The 13051-nt window shown below is 38.7% G+C and overlaps 1 protein-coding gene across 1 annotated transcript; it reads right to left on the reverse strand.

Moving 5' to 3' along the window:
* Window positions 1–6317: 6317 nt before the first annotated feature.
* Window positions 6318–11985, reverse strand: LOC146307084 (uncharacterized). Its single transcript, XM_084710905.1, has 6 exons — window positions 11631–11985; window positions 10321–10480; window positions 8301–8402; window positions 8073–8198; window positions 7113–7154; window positions 6318–6730 (listed from the first exon to the last, which is right to left on the reverse strand). The coding sequence occupies exons 1-6, from the start codon at window positions 11798–11800 to the stop codon at window positions 6632–6634; spliced, it is 699 nt and encodes a 232-aa protein (XP_084567031.1). The 5' UTR covers window positions 11801–11985; the 3' UTR covers window positions 6318–6631.
* Window positions 11986–13051: the final 1066 nt, after the last annotated feature.

Here is a 13051-nt window from a genome sequence, read left to right on the forward strand (position 1 = left end):
ACAGAAAGGAGGGATAGAAAAGGAAAAGAAATGAAACAAAGGACAAACATTTAAAGGTAGAGGAAGATAAGAGTGAAGGAAGGAAGGAATGTAAAATGAGGTGAAGGAAAAATTAAATAAAAGATGAGAAAAGCGGGAGGGAGAGGAGAGAGGGATCAAAGAAAGGCAAGGGGAGAGAAGGAGGAAGGAACAGGAAGAGAGGATGGAGTAAAGGAAAAACAAGACCTGGAAAGGAAAGGAGGAGAGGAGGAAAGAAAAGGAGAGAGGAGAAAAGAAGAGCCAAGACAAGGAAAGGAGGGAAGGAAAGGAAACAAGGAAAGGAAAGGAAAGGATGCAAGGTAAGACAAGGATGGAAAACAGGGATGAGGGAAGGAGAGGAGGAGAAGAGGAAAGGATGAGGACAAAGTGGAAAAGAAGAGAGAGAGAGGACTGTCAAGGAAAGGATCAAAGGAAGGAACAAGGACAGGAGGCAAGTAAAAGGAAAAGGACAAGAGGGAAGGAAAGTAGATAAGATAGGAGGCAAGGAAAAAGAAAAGCTGGAAGGAGCACAGATAGAGAAGGAAAGGAAAAGAAGTGGCAAATGAGGAGATGAGGAAAGGAAATAAAGCAAGAATAGAAGAGATGGATGGAGGGAGAGGAGAGAGGAAGGAAGGGAGAGAAAGAAGAGAGGAGGTAAAAGAAGGAAGGGAAAGGTAAGGAAGCTCATGAGGGATTTGGGAAGAGAGAAGAAGAGTCGGCAAGGAAAGGAAAGGAGACAAGGAAATGAGGAGAGGAAGAATTGAGAAAGAAGATGAAGGAGGGGAAATGAAAAAGATGTGGCAAATGAAAGGAAAGGGAAAAAGGAAGAAAATGAGGGATGAGGAAAGAGAGAAGGAATGCAGGGAAGGAGAGGAGGCAACGGAGTGAAGGTAAGACAAGGAAGCAAATGAGTGTGGAGAGAAGGAGAGGAGGTAAGGAAAGGAAAAGAGGGAGGGAACGCAGATAGAGAAGGAAAGGAAAGGAAGGGAGGAGAGGAGACAAGGAAACAAGGAGATGACAAGAGGTAAAAAAGGTAAAGTAGGTAAAGAACATTCGGTCACGACTTTTAAAGTTACAGACCGGCAGCAAGTGACTGATGCACACACACACATTCACACACACAGCCAAAGATATCGCTGATACAACATTAAGCAAACACACATGCATCTTTAACACACACACACACACACACACACACACACACACACACACACACACACACACACACACGGAGCTGCAGAGAGAGAGCGACTCACCCAGAAGATCACCGACTCGTTCTCCATGATGATAAACTGAAAAGAAAAAGGAAGGACTGATGATGGAGAGAGAGGAAGAGGAGAGAAGAGATGATGGAGGATGGAAAAAAGAAGAAGAAGAGGAGGAAGAGGAGGAGGAGGTGTAACTGGAGACGAAAAGAGAGAGGGAGGAAGAAGAAGAAGAAGAAGAAGAAGAAGAAGAAGAGGAGAGAGAAGGAGAGGGAGAGGCAGGATGAGTGGAAGGCTGGTCGGTTCAGCCCACACACTGCTAGCATGACACACACTCTGAGTATTAGGAGTGTGTGTGTGTGCGTGCACGTGTGAGCGTGCACGTTGTCTCCCACTCCAATGCGTGGGTTAGAAAACACACCTCTCTCTCGAGCGAGCGAGCGAGCAAGGGAGCAAAGAGAGAGAGAGAGAGAGGGGTAAGCAGCGTGGGTGTGGAGGAGCGGCCCCGTTGTCATGGCAACGATGCACTAGCAAAAAAAAAAAAAAGGACTCAGATTCAGCATCCAGGCATCATCATCGCCACCGGACCAATGATGACAAGCCCTGGTGCATGATGGGGGGGAAAAAAAAGAAGAACAGCTGTTCAGTTCTTTTTTTTTTTTTTTTTTCATATTTCAGCAGCGTTTTGATTTAATGACATTCTTCTATATGAGTGTGACCGACCAATCAGAGCACTCGTGGCAGGAGTCACATGACCCCGCCGGAGATGAAGAGGGTGTTTTCCACATGTGAACCTCTCAGTCAGTCAGAGACGCTGGAGGATCACTGACGGTGTTTAATGTTCAAGTCTGTCGATGTTATCACAAAGATAAGACGGATCAAAGACAAGATGGAAAGAAAAATGTCTCTTTAACACTTTTAGATCACAAACCTGCTCATACTGGGAACCTGTTTTACAATATATGACAAAAAAAATAAGGAAAAACTCTCTTTTGTATTCTTTAGGGATGATAACAAGTAATCACTGATCGGTTGTTAAGAATTTGATCGGTCATGTAAAATTTAATTGGCTACTGTTAAATGAACATCTGAAACATGAAGCTCTTCATATGTTTCACAGGGTTCCAGAAGGGTTCTTCCTGAAGGGCTGTGGTTCTACCCAGAACAATTTGCTTCTGAAGAACACATCGGAAGAAAGGGTTTGTCAAGGGTTCTTTGTAAGATTAAGGGTTCCAGTAAGAACCATTTTCATCCAAAGAACTGAAGAACTGTTTCATCAAGTGTTCTTTGTACCATAATATAAAACGGTTCTCGGGAGAACCCACTGGGATTGATTCTAGATAAAAACTCTTGGAATATAAAAAGGTTCTCGGTTGCTCAGTGAACGTTCTCCTGTCCTGTTTCCTGTTCTTAGATCTGCTCTGTTTGTTGAAAAGAAAACATTTTAAAGACGATTCAAAGATGCTGGGAGACTTAAAGATGACAAATAGTCACATGATTAGTTAGCTAACGTTACAAAACTAGCTACAACTAGCTACCTAGTTTTGCTAAAATTAATTATCAGATGTAACTAGCTACCAAATGATTGGTGTAGATTAGTTAACTAGCTAGTTAGTTAGCATTTTGCTGACATTAGCTATTTGATGTAACTGGCTACCTGATAATTGATGTAATTAGTTAGCTAGCTAGTTAGCAAAGGTTTTGCTAACATTAGCTATCAGATGTAGCTAGTTAAGTTATGATTAATGTGGATTTGTTGGCTAGCTGGTTAGCAAAACATGAGCAGTGCATCCAGGGAACATAACGCTGTTTGGTTTTTTGCTTTAAAGTCAGCATTTTGAATAGATTTTATATTTTTTCTTCATTTAGGTTTAATATATACAAATATTTTGCACCATTTGGACATTTAAATTTATATTTATTTAAAACTGTTAAAAGTTTCAGTGCCTTTTTGTCACGTGTTGAAAAAAAGTGTTTATTGATATATTCTTTATATTATACTCTGTATAAAGAATATCAGCCAATATAACAATATTGGAATTTTTGAAAATCCCTGATATCAGTATCAGCCCAAAAAAATTCAGTATTATTTAGACCTTAATTTATACATTTCCTGGGCTGTAATGCTGTCAGAGTTTATTCAACATGTTGCTGTGGAAATAAAGCTTTGAAACGATTAAATGATCATTAATGTTACCAATGATCAATTAAGGAAAGTCCTTTATATTTGCCACTCTAGTCCAGCGCTTCTACACTGTAATATTTCTCTGGAAATAACCTGCATCTTATTGTTTCATACAAAGATTTCAGACACTTCAGACACCATGTCTGTTTACCTTCTTATTCCCGGACAAATAAAAATAGAAGATTTGTCCTGATTTTTAAGCAATACTGACCTGCCTCACTTCAGTTTGATGATGGAGAGAATAAACAGCTTTTTAAACCGTTGCACGCTGACATTACAAAACGATAAAACAAACTGTCATCAGATAACTCGTTTTTTCTGAAGCTTGAGTTGAAGTCTTGATCACAACAATCAGTTGTGCGTTTATTTATGTGGCTTGAAAGGTTCAGCCGGATGTCAGAGCTGCGTTTGTTTGAACTGTCACTGCATCTGTACGTATGAAACAAACAATAGTGGAACCCTCCCCTCCCACTCTGATGGATGAAACACGAGCAGAAAATAAACCTCTAATCTGCGGCTTCCCTCCTCTATAGATCTGCGCTCACATCCCCCCACTGAAACTGAGAGAAATGAACTCAGATCTGTTTCTTCCTGAATGAACTGAGACAAACGGTGAGAACAGATGGAGCCTAAATCTTATCAATGGAAACAATAAGCCGACTGCTGGCTGATACAGTCAGACTGCTACAACTCAGCCACAGTGAGAAAAAAACAGATCATTAACACTAACAAAGAGTTTGAATGAAGCTGGTGATGATGTTAAAATTACAGTTTTGTGAAGGAGGTCTGGTTAGTTTGGTGAGAGCAAGAAATCAGCTGTTTCTGGTTAAACAAAACGTATCTTAGTCTTTAAAATCAGGTCTCTCACTGCAGTCATCCTTTCCATGATGTTGTCAGATTATTAGAAAACAAACTTAAAAACAGCTGTATGTGCGCTCGGCGGTGCGCGTCAGCTGCACTCCATCACTCTTCTCTGCTTCCATCACAGTTTCACCTTATATTTTATTTACCTCATTGCATTGTTTTAGTCTTATTACAATTTTGTACCAAACATTACAGTAGGTTAGAAAATATATTTAAGACCTTTGTAAATGAAATGGACCATTTTTAGGATGTGCGGATACCTACAGATGTGAACTGTCAGTGCTGGAGATTTAAATATGCTGACAAAACATCCTGTATTCAGCTGTACTGAAGTTTTTTGGCTGGTGCAAAGTTACAGCGCCCTCTGCTGGACTGAAGGAGACTGTACTCTGATTCTTTGACTCCTAAATTATGTGTTAAATCTGACCAAAAAAATCTCTTTAGCCACAGTAAACATCAACTCCACTCTGAACTGTTTGTTTGTTACAGACTGACGCAGCAGCAGCAAATTAAACCTACAAACCTGGTTCCACTTTTCTTTCCTTTTAGGGGTTTTTCAGCAACGTCGGATAAAAAGTTTCCCACCGAGCTGAAAATTTGCACTTTGGGATTTACATTTTAATTTCAGGCTGAACACTCGTCTGATAACAGACTGTCTAGTTACCATAGCAACAGCCCACCTGCTGGAGATTAAAACCTGTTTAACATGTGTATCTGAGGTGCGTTCAGGTGTTGGAGCTCCGCGGGGCGCTGTTACAAACCCCACAGGAACCAGCTCTGGACCACCGTGTTCTCCTCAACGCTATAAAGATCTTTTACAAAAATGTTTTGTGCTGTTTAACCCTGAAACATTCAATTTACAGCAACATCTATTAAATATATTGTATATCTTGAATGTCTCATCTAAAGCTGAAGACACAGTTGCAGATTACTATCACTTGCAGACCGAGTGCATCGTTCCAAATGATCACAGAGCACATTGTGGATTGAAAATGTGCAGAAAAAAACACAGCCAATTTGAAAATACTCTTGAAAACGCACCAAGCTGCAGTTTCTGCCAACGTAAATATCAGCTGTGTGAGCTGACTGATTCGATTAGATGCATTTTAATTTGTTCTTCGGACTAAATGTTTGTTTGGAAAGTTATGTGTGGATTCAGAGCGCCTAAACAAAAGCAGATTCTCATTTCTAGCTGACGACGGTGGATTTTGTTGGCTAAAATAATGACTTACAAGCAGCTGGCTGATGTGACTTGAGTCAGCTGAGTCTCCAGCTGATGTTTTAATGTTTCCATCTGACACGTTTTAAAACATGAACCCTGTGAAAGTGTTTATGTAAAGTTAGCTAACAGCTGGATACATGATATAACATTAATGCTAACAGACTGAGGCTAAAGCTAGCTTACATCTCAGCAAACATTGGTCAGATGGTGAAATACAGCAGGTATATCTACATGATAGATGACAGAAATACACTCATTAACTTGGGAAAAGGAAGCGCAGGGACTCAATTAGCGCAGCAGACCTTGAGACGGGTCACCCAGGAGCCGGGATAAGAGCTAAGCTAACCCCGCTTAGACCTGCATCATCAACCCACTTTGATTCTTCATCAGCCCACATCCTCCTCCTCAAACCCTCACAGAACAAATGCAGATGCAGTGGATCTAACAAGTTTATTTGGAGGTGAAGTTACTGCAGCTAGTAAGTTAGAATTAGTTAGCCAGACATGCTAATGTTTGCAGCTCATGTTAGAGCAGATGAACAAAAAAAGACACAGAGCCTCCTGCAACCTTCAACATGAAGAGACATGTAAAACTTGACAAGTTTTTTTTTTTTTACGTCTCTCTGACAGTAAACTGAATATCTTTGAGTTGTGGACAAAATGAGACATTTGAGGACGTCATCTTGGAGTTTCAGACATTTTCAGACATTTTATGGACCAAACAAGTGATCGAATCATTGAGAAAATAACTGACAGACCAAGCAACAGTGAAAATAACTATTAGTTGCAGCCCAACTTATAAATTAATTCACATGTAAACCAGAAACGTTTGAACTCCGAGTTCATTTATTTAGAAAAACAAGAACTTTTCCAAAACATCTTTTTTATCGTCTACAACATTCAAACACGCAGAGGGAATGTTGATGAAATATTTCATAGAAACCAAATACAAAGTTAACACATCAGATTCTATAATGATCAGTAATCTGATTACTGTAATCTGATTATAGTGCAACTAATACAGAATATGGTGCTTACAGGTTTCCTGATACTACTCACTGTTTTTATGACGCTGTTATTTTGGTGTTTTATTCTGATCTCTGTATTCTGCTCACTGTTCCAGTGGTGTGCGTTTGTTTTATGTCTCTTTCTGTCCCTTCAGTAGCAGGTCCATGTACGCTCCGGTTACAAGACTCTCCTTTGAAACACCGAGCTTCTCCATCAGATCCTCGGCCACCTTAAAAAATAAACACACACACACACACAAAGGACAGATCAAATCAAACTGTTTCAAACATGAAAGTTGACCCAAGGTTAAACTAACAGGAGAACATCAGGCGACTGAGTTTAACTTGTCTTAGATCTATTTTTATTTAATTTTACCTTTTTTTTTTTCCAAACCCCCACAATTAACATGCAAGCAACACTCTGAAAACTAAAGCAAGCTGCATTAATTTAATCTAATAAGTTTTAATCATTTATAGACCTCAGTTATCAGGCTGCTGATGTGCTGTGAAAATCAGTTACGCTGCAGTGAAAGCAGCGTGTCGAGACGACCGAGACTGAACACAGGATCTCGTCTGTGCAACATGAATCTCTACTAAAGAGCTGAAACGTACCTGCTGTCCCTCTTCAACCGTCTGCTCCGGACGCATCACCACCTGAACAAACAAACAAACAAACAGGTTATTCAACAGACAAGTTCACACTTTCTGAAGTCTGGATCCATTTTGTTCATCAACACATTTAATCACCTGTTTGTCTTTGAGGACGACTCAACTCTCTCACTGAGAAAATGACTTCCAGCTCAGTAACCTGCTCCTGTTCTGTTCTGTCTGTTCTCTTCTTCTGGGAAATCTCACACACTTCCAAAACAAACACTGTAACAACTATAATAAACCGCCGTGCAGCGTCTGCGTCACTCGTGACGCCGCTTCAAACGCAGCTGTGGAGGTGATATCATGACTCAGTGACAACACACAGTCACACACACGATCCACATCAGGTACAAAGTTTCACTTCCGACGCACCTGTCCAGTTTCATGACATTTTGAGCTCCTTTAACTCTCAAAAATGTGATTTATTTGAATATATTATCATAATTCTTTACAATAAAATAATCACCTCACTCCTGTCGGTGCTTGGGCACGAATGACAAACAGATTTCTGTTTTTAAGTCAGACTTTTGTTACAGAGAGGCAGTTATTATGGACTAAACAGTATTGTTTTATGAAACTCAGTATAATATTAAAAAGTATCCAGGAAGGCAACATCAACATGTAAAGGTTGATCAGTTTTTTTGTTTAATTGTTTGGCAAATAAAAGTCTTAAAGTTGAGGATTTTGAACTTATAATGAAAATAAAATAAAATAAAGATAAGCAGCAAATCGTCTAATTTTAGAAGATGAAAACTGAATAATAAGTTTCATTTTTGCTTCCATCCATTGATCGATTTATCATTTAAACACCAGTTAAAAGACGATAAAATGTATGTTTCAGAGCGTGTGTGTGTGTGTGTGTGTGTGTGTGTGTGTGTGTGTGTGTGTGTGTGTGTGTGTGTGTGTGTGTGTGTTTGTTACCTCCAGCTCCATGTAGTTCCCCAGTCCCTCCACTGCATCCAGGTGAACTCTGGTCTGACCAATCAGAAACAGCCGTCGCTCCTTACGCACCTCACCTCTGACCCCGAGGGCATCAGACAGCACGGCCTACACGTGCACACACGCACGCGCGCACACACACACAGTTATAAACCTGAATAAACATCAGTGTGTAGCTGCAGAAACACACTCTGGTTGTTGTGTTTTTACCCTGAGGCTCGGCGGGTCGCTGGTCGGACTGATGGAGTAACGAGACAGTTTGGGTCCATCTGTGTCGGGACGCTCGTAGAAGATCAGCTGACCGGACTGGTTCTGAAAAACAAACAGAGTCAGTTTTATAACCTGAGGACAAGATGTGGTAGATTCACGCAATGATACTTTTACTTTTACAGTAATTTTATTTTTCATTTTTACTTTTGCACTTTTATATCCTTTTCATTTTTAAAAAAAGGATTGTTAATTTTTAGTCATCTATTAGCCTTTTTACCTCATTAAAGGTGTCATTTTTACCCATTTTCATTGTTTTATTTTCTTTTTATTAACTTATTTTCTTTCAGAATTATTTCTAGTGAGTGTTGTTCCTTTTTCTTTTAGCTTTCTGAAATATTCTGTTTTATTCATTTATATTCTTTTTTTTTTCATTTTCATCATTTTTTTTGTCTTTTTTATTTATATATTGTCATAATTATTGCTTGTAAGTGTTGCTCAGGGGTATTTTTTTACACATCATTTTAATGACATTTGCATTGATCACTATTGATTACCTGAAGTCAAACCTCCCTTTCACACCTGTGTGCTGTCATTCAGGGTTCAGCGTTAATGTTTGTTTGTTTCCACTACTTGCCTGACATCAGTTTTGATTTGCACTTTGTAAATTGTTTTATATATTAGTGGTTATCAAATAACAAAGACTTAAGTTGACTGTCATGTTTAATCTTGGGTCGCAGCAGATAAACGTCAGAAAACTGTGAAAAATGCCCAAAAATGTCTTGTTTTGTCTGTCCAAAACCCAGATATGATACTGGAAAAAAAAAAAGTGGAAAATCTCCACATCTGAGCATTTTCTACCATTTTGATCAATTATCAAAATAATTTAACTCTTTAATTATTTTATTAAGGCAAGTGAGTTGCCAGATTTACTAACCAAACATGGTATTTTACAGGCAAGCAGGCAAACCTTACTGTCGAGCTCTGGTCATTAGTTCAAACTAGTTAAAACACAAGGAAACACACTTTACTTCTGGTTCATTGGAGTCAGTCAATGTGATTCTCCCAGTGGCCACCAGGTGGCGCTCACAGTTCAGTCTCTGTGTCTGCAGCTCAGTCTCTCTCTCTCTTCATGTAAATAAGACTCAGATGTTTAATTTGGAATAATAAAGATATTAAAAAAATAAAATAAAACATTGTTTATTGACAGCTGGGTAAAGAATATTTTACTAAATGAAAACAAACTTTTATTTGTACAGAATTTCTCAGGAAATATGGAATTCCAGTTACTCCAAAACTGTTTGCAGTTGGTTTTGATGCAAAACCTTACTGTCTTTTGAATTTATTGCAAGAAAATATTACGTTTGATGTGAATCTGCAGTTTAAATTTGACTATATCTTAAATAGTACACGTTTCAGTCATCCTGGAGGACTCGGGATCCACAACTCCTCCGACTAAACCATCGTGGAATTCCAGATGCAAAATTATTAAATAGAAGTCTGTTTGGAAATTTAAAAAGAATATTGTGTTACCAACAAAAGAAGTAAGCATTGTTTAAAATTAGACAATTATTTTATCCAGTAAACCAGGTGCTTGCAAACTTCAGAGACAATACTGATCTTTAAAAAAGTGTTTTTTGCAATAATGAAATGAGAGAATTTCTCTTTCGTTTTATGGATGCCTACATATTAAACTAATTTGGTTGGATTCAGAACATTTCTTTAAAACTGTAGACTCAACTGCTCAGCTAGAACAGTGACAAAAATGAAACTGATTGTTTACTTTAAATCTTTTTAATTTGTATGAGAAATTGTATATTCACAAATGTAAATGGACTAAAAAACCACAAACACAACAAGTCAGAATAGAAATCAGACATTATATTAGAACATTACATGGACTGAAAAATGGTAAAGCGTTTTTTCTGGTCTTATTTTGATGTGGGTGAAATTTTGTCAGTGATATGGTTATAATAAAGATATATGATAAAATAAAACACACACACAGTCATGTTGTCAGTACCATGAAGTCTCGGAGCTTCAGTCGTCCTTGGCTGCAGTTGAAGAAGGTGTCGCGCTGTCTGATGATCGTGCCCTCTGATTGGCTGAGCTGGGCGGCCTTCTCTGCGAACTTCGCCGGGTCGCTCACTTTGGCCTTGATCTCCACGTTTGACGGCATGGTTCTGAGCATGTGCAGAACAGATACACATTTATATGTATCCTCAACGACAGTGTCAATCAGTTTATTGATTATACGTTTTTCCAGTAATAAACATTTTATGGGAAATAAAAATAAACTACTTTTATTAAAATAAGTACCTTAAGTTATACAAGGTGTCTTTGAAGTTTTATACACTTTTGCCCACGTTACATCAGGCAATATTTAACATCTTTAGAAACTTTGGAAACTTTTGCTTAGATTCTGTACTGTTAGATTCTGTACTGTTTAATTGCTGATATTTTATCTCAGACTCTTTTTTTTTTATCCTAAATCCCTTATTTAAAAAATTATGGAGTGGAAGGGTGTTGCTAAATGCATTATTGACATTTTATGCTAAGATTTTGCATTATGAGCATGTTGTCTTTACCTATGACAAAAAAGAGGAGAGGGTATATATATCATAAATTTATTGATTATTATAGCCAAATTCCATAAAAGTTTACAGGCCAAAGGCCCAGAGGCCTGTAGAATATGTGCCTGTGCCTTTATTTTTATTTATTTATTTATTTATTTAATGTATTTAGGTTTTATTTTCATCTAGTTGTCTCTCCCCAGTCGCAGTTGTCCCCGTGGCTTGTTTGAATTATGAATTTTGTCAAAATGTTTGACATGCAGGATGCCTCTCCCCGGTCGTGTCTGATTTGTGAAACTCTCGCGGGATTTGATTACTCGTTTGGTCGTTGTGCACGTTAGACACACTATTTACTATTTATAACGTTACAAACATGTAGTTCAGATCTATTTAGTTTTATGGACAAAAAAAAAACACCTGGTTACGGTCAGATAAAGAACATCATTTGATAACTCTCGCGAGATCTTTCGTGGGACTGGAGTTCTCTTCACACGCACTTTAGTAAAACTGGCTTTATTTTCTCCTGAACGACTCAATTTGCGAAGTAGGGGTTGGTTACAGTCAAAATAAATGAAACAACGATTACACAGATACATTTATTTACCAAGACCTGATTATTTATTTCGAGAATTTACGAGAAAAGCTCGCGTGCCTGGAGTACAGTGAGTGTACGTTATTAATCATGGCGGGCGGTTATCTAACGGCACAAATAGCAGTATACATTAACACAAACTAACCACAGGCCTAATGTTTCCCTTACCTGTTCACGGAGTCTCTGCTGCTGTCTGTCGCTGTGTCCTCTCTCGATTTTACCGCCAAACACTCCCTCCTGCGGGGCGGAGCACCACCGGTCTGAGAACAGCTGAATACCCGAAGAGAGAGCCGAGAGAAGACGGCAAACTGACCGCAAAGCAGCGATCTGAGCCACATTAAAACAGGGGTCCACACTACACACCTCCGTTCTGTCGGTCCTGCCTAGAAGGGAACCCTTAATTTGCAAAACACTCGCGAGATTTGTAGACGTTTCTCCATTGTACGCCGTGTACAAACCAGTTATGTTTTATGACGCTACAAAGATGTGGTTAGAAAATGGTTTGGGTTAGGACCAAAAAAACACTTGTTTAGACTGACATAATCATTGTAGTTTGGGATAAAATTGTCACTCTCGCGAGATCTTTCCCGAGTCTGGAGTTCCCTTGTAGACAAGAGAGTTTCATACCAGAAAAGATCACTCTGCGTCTGCGCAGAACAGACGCAGCGAGGAAAGAAAGACGTCTCACTCCGGTCCATTTCTACTGTACAAAAGTAACAGCAGCCATCATGGCTCAATTTTAAAGGAATGTCCACCTAAAATCTGTCTTTTGAGTATAAAACACTCGCCCCACACATAGATTTGTATAGCAGCTTTGAAAAAATGTGTAAATTAGCAATGCATAGTAGTCAAACACATCCAAATGAAAAGACCAAATACGCCATACACGTGACAGACAGACGCAATATTTTTACATAAAGACAAACATTATTCATAATATTTGCTGAATTTAAAGTAGGTCCCAAACAATTAAGAATTTGTCAAAGATAGCATTTCACAAAGTTTATAAAGTTTCTTCTAACTCAAAAGCTCACAAAATTGTACATTTTTTTTTAAGGGAGTCGGGGGGCTTTCACCATGCACGAAAAGGAGGTAGTCTATATCAGTTACTCTTTACTGCATTTGCAAAATTTGTCATGTCAATAAAATGGTGTGTTTACCACGGGTTCTCCTGTAATTTAGAAATATATTATATAATATAGGTCAGGACATCTGCAATTTGGAGAAGCAGAGAGGAGCACAAGTAGGGAAGCTAAGTGATGTACTGCTGTGGACAGGGTCAGCAAATGAAGGTATTTCAGCCACTGAAAATGTCCACCTTAAATAGTCAATATCAGTTTAAGTGCTATATTTTGAGTATTTTAACCACTTTATCTTACGTCAGACAGATTCCTCTGACAGGAAACCACAGTTATATAAGCCAAATATCGCTCCCTTCAAATCAACCAAACTCTAGTGGCAAAGTCATCAATTCTACCTTCCAGAAAACAGGAGTTGCTGGTCTACTGGTGCTTCTATGTTTGTGTTACTGTGTGACTTCAGTGTTTTAAAAGGACAGTTCGACTTCACCAAAGTTACACAATAACACA

This window comes from Lutjanus erythropterus, chromosome 22 (genome assembly GCF_056507025.1).
Source record: "Lutjanus erythropterus isolate fLutEry1 chromosome 22, fLutEry1.hap2, whole genome shotgun sequence".
In the NCBI taxonomy this organism is placed as follows: domain Eukaryota; kingdom Metazoa; phylum Chordata; class Actinopteri; order Lutjaniformes; family Lutjanidae; genus Lutjanus; species Lutjanus erythropterus.

What these genes read in the sequence shown, in the direction of transcription:
- LOC146307084 (XM_084710905.1), bottom strand. Translation starts at nt 11,800, where the DNA reads ATGTGGCTCAGATCGCTGCTTTGCGGTCAGTTTGCCGTCTTCTCTCGG. An exon ending in GCGACCCGCCGAGCCTCAGG is followed by an intron (nt 8,199 to 8,300) that starts GTAAAAACACAA and finishes GTGCACGTGTAG; the next exon opens with GCCGTGCTGTCTGATGCCCT. An exon ending in CGGTTGAAGAGGGACAGCAG is followed by an intron (nt 6,731 to 7,112) that starts GTACGTTTCAGC and finishes TTATTTTTTAAG; the next exon opens with GTGGCCGAGGATCTGATGGA.